The sequence below is a fragment of the Oryzias melastigma genome, linkage group LG13 (genome assembly GCF_002922805.2).
Source record: "Oryzias melastigma strain HK-1 linkage group LG13, ASM292280v2, whole genome shotgun sequence".
NCBI classification, from domain to species: Eukaryota; Metazoa; Chordata; class Actinopteri; order Beloniformes; family Adrianichthyidae; genus Oryzias; species Oryzias melastigma.
The window spans coordinates 3,115,664-3,123,208 of NC_050524.1; the positions used below are offsets into that span (position 1 = coordinate 3,115,664).

General features: G+C 45.9%; 1 protein-coding gene across 1 annotated transcript in view; it reads right to left on the reverse strand.

The window, feature by feature from the left end:
* Positions 1 to 7,056, reverse strand: part of LOC112149720 (tyrosine-protein kinase receptor UFO) — a 35,936-nt gene extending 28,880 nt beyond the window's left edge. The window contains exons 1-4 of the mRNA XM_024277607.2: positions 6,406 to 7,056; positions 3,260 to 3,470; positions 2,929 to 3,029; positions 2,259 to 2,441 (exon numbers count right to left, since the gene is read on the reverse strand). Coding sequence (XP_024133375.1) covers positions 2,259 to 2,441; positions 2,929 to 3,029; positions 3,260 to 3,470; positions 6,406 to 6,541 — 631 coding nt within the window. The 5' untranslated portion in view covers positions 6,542 to 7,056. The remainder of the gene's footprint in view (positions 1 to 2,258; positions 2,442 to 2,928; positions 3,030 to 3,259; positions 3,471 to 6,405) is intronic.
* Positions 7,057 to 7,545: the final 489 nt, after the last annotated feature.

Genomic DNA, 7,545 nt, shown 5'->3' on the forward strand with positions numbered 1-7,545 from the left:
GCTCCACGGGTTCACCAAGCAGGGAACCTTTAACTGTTTTTAGTCCTTATCTACCTAAAGGGCTGTTGTGACTGAGGCCAGAAATTGTTTTGTTTGTTTATGTCTATGGGAGGAACCATGAAAAAGGCACAAAGTGACGTACTGTTCCTTTAAAACGGCTCTGCAACCTTTAACAGTAAAAGAGCCAATTAGGTTTGTTTTCTACTGATAGAAACCTAGAAGGAGCCGCAAAGTCTGATTGTAACACTGCTGTGTATTCATTACAATGTATTTTTTAATAATAAATATAAATTATGCTTCTTTTGTGGCATAAATAAAATCAGAGATATAAAAAGAAACTACTATTTCCTCTACATGGAAAATTATTTTTCTCGTTTGACAGAAGCTGCTTTGATTTCCTTTCAAAATAAAAGACGCTTTGTGCCAGACCGGACCATCACAGTGAACAGCATAAGATAATATGTCCTTTAAACTAATAAAGATCAGATTTTTACCAAAGTTTTGCTCAGTATTTGAAATCGAGAAGAATAGAGCAAACAAAACCTCTTCAAGTCAGCAGAGACGTTAAAACCTTTACAGTTCATCTTCCAGGTGCGCCTCAGCCATAAAATGATAAACGTAACTAATCTAAATGGAATAAATGCTCATTTAGTAACATTTATTTGAAAAAAATACTATCATTTTATTTTCTTTAGCCAGGAGAGGTTGGAGATCTCTGCTTTAAGAAAAACTTTAATCAAATTTCAAGTCTTTGGTCACAAGTCCAGGTCATAAATCCATTCTATTGGTGGGAAATCTCCAGGTTTTCTTCATTATTTCTTTATATAAAGACAGCTGCACACTAACTCCAAAAATATTCCAAAAAGCAATTTCCACAATCATCCTGACGGTGTTGAAGACTTGAAGAGATGAATCGAAGTGAGAACTATGAGGCTCCAGCAGGAACACATACTCGAAGGACTAGAGGAGGTGAAAAGACTGCAAGCAAAAAAAGACGATAAGATCGACGAACGCGAAGGAGAACTGGACGACCAAGATCCCAAACTCAACGATCTGTGAGACGCCGGGTTAAACTCCACAGTGACCGGGGAATGGAGATACGTTTGAGAGGACCTCCAACAGCTTGAAACATTCAATAAACAGCAGATCGCAAACACTCTCTTTTCTTCAGAAGATGCATTTCTTCTGAAAAACTGGACTGAAACGAGTGAAAACCTCAATCAGAAACCAGAGGACCTGCTGTCCGGCAGCCGCTTCAGAAGAAGCTCAAACACCCATGAAAAGGAGGAGAACCACCTCGACCCTAGAAGGCGCCGTGTCTCCGTCATTTCTCCGTGGCTGGAACAGTCTTCATGCCATTTCTCTTTATGGACTTCTTGAAAGACTATTTCTGTGTTTGACTGGGTTTAAGTGTGGTTTACCAGAGCAGCTGCCCATTCCAAACATGTGAGTGTGGGTTACTGTCAAACAGGTCCTGGTCAACATCAGGCAGCTCGCTCCGATGAGTCAGTGGACGCCGCGAGCGCCCGGCTCCTTCCGCCGGACTCCACGCCGCTGAGCTGCTCTCCTTCCTCCTCTTCTCCCTAATCTCTCTGCATTGGCTGGTCGTCTCCCAATTGTCCCTCCTGTGATCTGCTTTTACAACACAACCACAGAGCTCTCCTGGCACCGCGCCGACCCCGCTCCCCGAGGGGGGGGCGGGAACAAGCCTGAGCCAAAAAACAAGCGTTTGAAAGTCTCTGAGACTCCAACCTTAACTGTTACTGAAACAGAAACCATTTAAGAGCCAACGACGGTTCATGTTTGTGCTTTTGACTGAATGGATTTGAGCAACAGTTTGAAACGTCCTTTAATCTGGTTTTTTACCTCGTTTCATGACCCAGAACAATTAGCCGCAGCCCCACACTCACTTTGAGTTCCATTAGAGCCGAGGATTTACAAGTTCCTCCTCAAAAAAGATTCCCAAGCACAACTTTAAACTCATCCTGAAGCCTTATCCATCATTTAAACTCTGGGAACGTAGAGAGAGGGAAAACCGGATCTCTAAAACAGTTTCTGAACTCTGTCGGAATGGACATGAAGATGTTAAGATGTTAGGATACAACCTACAAGAAACCTTTGGTTTTTCTGCCATTAATATTAAAGAGGAGATTCAGTCTGAAGCGGTTCAATCTGGTTAACATTAAAATAAACTCCTGGGAAAAACTGCGATCTGGTTCTGACCCGACGGTCTTCAAGGTGAATCAGGTAAAGGTTACCTGTGAGGTTGAGCGTGGAGGGGGACAACGCCAGATGGTCCTCCAGAGTGTTGAGCGGAGCGCCGTCCTGCAGCCAGATGACCTTGACCGGGTCTGGAGGTCCGTGAGCCGCACAGCTCAGGCTGAAGGACACGTTGGCCACCACGGTCATGTGCTGAGGCTCCACGGAGAAATGAGGAATACCTGAGGAGCAAACCAAACCGGGTTTACCTGCAGCCTTCAGACGGCTCCACTCTGAGGACTACAGAGTCCATTCATTCAATCATTAATTCATCCAGTTCTATTAATAGAGCTGTGTTTGTAAAGTAACTTTAAGTGCTTTGAATATAAATAACTTTATTAATACAAATATCTGTAATTTACGAACAATATTGGGTAAAAAAGTCAAAAATATAAAAGACAGTAAATAAATTCAGACAGAAGGTCTAACCTGTTTGGTGAAAAATGACAGATAAAAAAAGAGTGTTTTGCTCCAAAGTCAGAGCAGTTCTGTTTCTGGGCGGGTCTGGACCTGAAGACCGCCAGAAACTTCTGAATTTGGCAGGAGGATGAAAAAGCTCTAAAATATATTCTGGCCTCAGACCAAAGGAATCTTTGAAACAATGAATGAAACCTCAAACCGGTTCATGAGGAGAGAAGGAGCTGGTGAAGAGGTTTGAGATGAACTCACCTTCCAGCTGGATGGAGCCTTCCTCAGAGACGAGCCGCTCACTCTCTGACTGAACAGCACATCTGTAGGAGCCCATGTCTAGGAGATGGACCTTCTGGATTCTGTTAGAAAACACAGGCAGGGAGATTTTAAGATCTGATAGATGAATTCAGCCTCTGAAAGACATGCTTACCATGTGGAGATGCACAGGGACATGTTTGGCACCTAGACATGTTCAGAACCTGACATGTTCAGAACCTGGACATGTTCAGCATCTGGACATGTTCAGAGCCTGGACATGTTTGGCACCAGGGCTTGCTCAACAGACACAGAGTAGACCAACAATCCTCACTTGAGCGTGCTGGTGATGGTCCAACTGCTGCTGCCCGTGCGAATCACAAGCTGGTTGGTTTCTGCAAAGTCAAGCGTCTCCTCGTCTTTTAGCCAGAAGACGTCTGGAGGCTCCTGCTCTTCAGCCCACATTCCCGTCAGGGAGCAGTGCAACGTAACGGGTTTCTCCAGGTAAGAGATGACAGTTTCAGGACTCCGTTCAAACTTCAGATCTGGGATGGGGGGGTGAAAGGAGAGGAAGGGGGGTTAGTTTTAGAAGTTTAAACCGAACCGAAGCTCAAATGTGAAGCAAAAATGTATTTAAAACTCCTGAAATATGAGAACAGTATATTGTGACTTGCAGGCAAAAATTTATGTTCCACCTAAATAACCATGGAACATTTTAAAGATGCTTGAAAGCTCAGGCCCTGCAGGCATACAGAACCGCCGTTCATGTTCGTGTGCGAGCAGCCGTCAGTGAAGCTCACAGTTTGCAGACGTCAAGCGACCGACGGTGAATTTTGGGTGAATTTTTAGTCATTTTCTTAAATTTTACTTAGAAAAAATTATGAAATAATAGGTTCCCCCTCCCATCAAGCATAAATGAGAGCTCTCTGTTTACATGCTCTCCCACTTAAGACATCATAGAAAAATGTGCTTTAATTTTAGAGACTGAATCATCAAAAACAAGCTTGAACCTGCAATAACTGACAGTCATGAAGGTTGGATATCACTGTTTAACCACTGAATGAACTGATTTTAATACCCACAATTCCATTGGATTTCTGATCCAAAACAATTCAAATTCAACCTTAATGTTTGTGGAGATTCTCAGTCATGCAGGTCGAGATAAATGAGACGTGTTAGTTTAAAAACAATAGTAGATAATAATTTGAGAATGCACAAATTAAAAGATAGAAAGAGTAAAAATGTTCAAAAGATAAAGGATAAAAGCCTTCAGATAAATACGTACGTCGTGAAATTAGTAACTATTTCAATAAAAACTAACAAAAAAATTGTTTTCTGACAAAAAATATTTAAAAAATTACTTTTAGAAGTAAAATCATAGATTTGATTTATTGATTCTTTCAATGTGAGCATGGATCCAATTAATGAATGGGACTTTTAAGTTTATGTTAATGTTTATACACTCTATTCAGTAAATTAGAAATGCTGAAATTTAAAGGTTTGGGGGATTAAAGTTATAAAAAAATAATAAATAAAGAACTTCAGAATTGTCGGCCACACAACCGCTTATAGATTTAAAGGATATAAAATGTTCTCTTTCAGAACAAAAAAGCAGAAAACATGTTTCAAGAAATGGAACAATCTAAAACACGTGTCAAAGTCAAGGCCCGGGGGCCGAATCTGGCCCGCTGGGTGGTTATATCCGGCCCTCCAGATCATTTCAGATTGTTATTAACGGCGGGATGTTATCTTGTACTGCTAACATGTTTCACCACATTCTCCTTCCAGACTCGTCACATACTGACGTTTGGTTAAGGACGTCAAAAACTGAAGTTTTAGGCGTCCTCGGCTCGTCGTTTGTTGACGTGCTATTCCAATTAAATCAGGGGTCTTCAACCTCTGGGCCACAACAGGTACCGGGACGTGGATCGTACCAGTATCCTAACCTTAACCTGGTACCAGGATGTGGATCACACCAGTTTCCTGACCCTAACTGTAACCCGGTACCGGATAGTCGGTACTGGACGCAGATCAGTGCTAGTTGTGGATGCTGCACCAGACGCAGACCAGACTAGGGTTAGGGTACCGGCCTGCCCCCTGAGGTTCGGTCAGCGTTAAAAAGTTATGTTTTTAAAGTTTTAAAAATGTAGGAAGTTTTAGAGTTCAATAAATGTTTATCCTGTTCGGCCCGCGACCTAATGTGTGTTTTGACCCGATGTGTGATTGAGTTTGACACTCCTGATCTAAAACAATCAATTCAAGAAATGAAATCACTTTCAAAAAACTTCTTTTTTTTAAATGTTCCTTTTCATTTCCCTGCTAAAACTCGATCAAGAACTTTTGTTTTGTGGTTGTGCAAATGAAACCAAAGAAAATGAAATGTATTTTGTCAGTGAAACAGACTGAGGACTGCCGAGTCGCGTCGCAGGTCGACCTGTTCTGTGTTTGTGTCTGCTTCATGTTTGTTGGCACTGATTGGCTCGGCCGTGATAAGAGCAGGTGAAGCACTCTTTATCTCCGCCCTGGAAGGTTCTGAAGCCGTCGGCCTATCTCGCTCCTCTCACTGATAGCGAGCTGGAAGGTCGGCGCTGCTCCGCCACAAAGGCCTCTTGTTAGGGACTCAGAGAGAGGGTTTCCCATGAACATCCCAGAAGGATCCCGGAGAACGAGGAGAGCAGAATCCTCCTCCTGGATCCTCGCTGCCCCACAGACTCCAGGAGAAACTTTCTCTGACTGCAGGCCAAAAATAGCTTCAAGCTTTCTTGGCTCAGGATGCGACTCGGAAAGATTTTCTCAAGCTTGTCAGGCGGGGCGTCGAGTCTGCTCGACCCGACCTCTGACCTCCACGCAGTCGCTGTGGAAACGGCCATAAGTCCCTGGAGTTTCCCTCCCGGTTCCTCCGATGGCATTGATGCAGCTCGTAAACAAACGTGGGAGCGAGCAGCGGCTGAAAGGCCCGGCCGCCTCTTTGTCTTCCACGTCTTTGTGCGGCTGGCTGAACCCTTTCAGGCCGGAACCCCTGACTCGGTTTGTTTCCCTCCTTCCTGTCCCGCATGGACCCGGACGCTGACAGCTTCCAGGAGAGATGGATCCACCTGGCATGAAAAGAGCAGAAGCTGCTGCTTCTCTGCAGGGTTCCTCCCTCCTGCACCTTTGGCCCTCTTCATTCCATTCTGCAGACTCATCTGCACTTTTCCAGCCTCATGTCATCCATCTCTGCCTGCTGGAGGCTCATCCTGACAGGTGAGGAAGCACCCTTCTGGACGAATCCGGGATCAGATTAATTCTGAGGTTTATAAATCACCACAATCTGGATTATATGGATTATCAAATAAAAAGATGGAGGAATTTAGAAAGTTGGAGTAAAAGTTTAACATGACAGAGTCACACAAACATCTGCATGAAAGCAGAGCCATCACCTCCCCATTTGGACCGGATGTTGGAGGAGAACCTGAACCGAACCTCCGCTGAACGTCTTACCTGTCAGCGGCGCCGCGGCCGCGGAGGACGCCAGGAGGAGGCAGAGGAGGGCCAGGCTGCGCGCCATGGCTCCAGAGCGCGGATCACCTGAGAGGAGGCTCGCGGGGACAGCGGTTATGGCGCAAAAACAGCCCATCACCGCATCTCAGCTGCGCCAGAACCGACACGATCCAAGAGAACCTTTCAACCGAAACAAAAGCCCCAAAATCCGGTTTGGTGATCCTGAGAAAAAGCGCAGCAGAGATCCAGAAAGTTGTTGTTCAAAGTTCCTCTCCACTCCCCTGACTTCTTCCCCCTCTCCCCCTTCAAACAGGATTGAAATTCCTCAACTCAGTCTTTCCCTCCTCCTCCTCCTCCTCCTCCTCTCACTCCTCCTCCTCTGCAGTAGGTCTCCCTCCTTTTCTCTCAGAGCTCGTGAACCCCCGTCTGCGCGCGCTCATGACGCGTTTTCCATCCGCATTTTCACGATTCCATCAACAACCCAAACTGTCACATCAGCTGCTCCCCCAAACTTTTCCCATCACGCTCTGATGGAGGACACGCACGCGCCTCAGCGGGTCTGCAGCCAAAACAGTCTGGACTTTTTATCAGCTGCAGTCTAAATAAACGCGTCTGCAGATGCGCATCTGCACTCTGATGTCTGCGTGCGTGGAGGAGACTCGTCTGCGTGTCTGCTGCTGGAGCTGCGGCTCCTCTCCCTTTAAGAGCTCCCAGCGGGGCTGAGAAAGGGCCCTTTGTGTCCGCTGCGCTTTCAGCCTGCAGTGGGGAGACGCGGGCAGGGAGGGGCACCACAAACCAGAGTTTGGGGTCTGGACTGGAGGGAGGGAGGGGGCACATGCAGAACTTTGGGATCAAATCTAAAAAAGGGTCTGAAAGAAGAAGGTTTGTACAAAAACGCAGCAGAGCTGAGAGTGGAGATGAAATGCAGGTGCCCCGGGAGCCCCGCCCACAATCCTGAACACCTGTGTGAGAGACTGTGGCAGCAGAGAACCCTCGAGGAGCAGGTCATCATCAGAACCTCCTCCCGAAGAAAGACCTGCACGGCTGGATCCACAACCTGCAGACACACCTGTGCAGCTCCTGCTCAGGTTACAGCGGGAGGCCTGCAGCGTTCTCTGGGCTCTACCGCCCTCTGCTGGT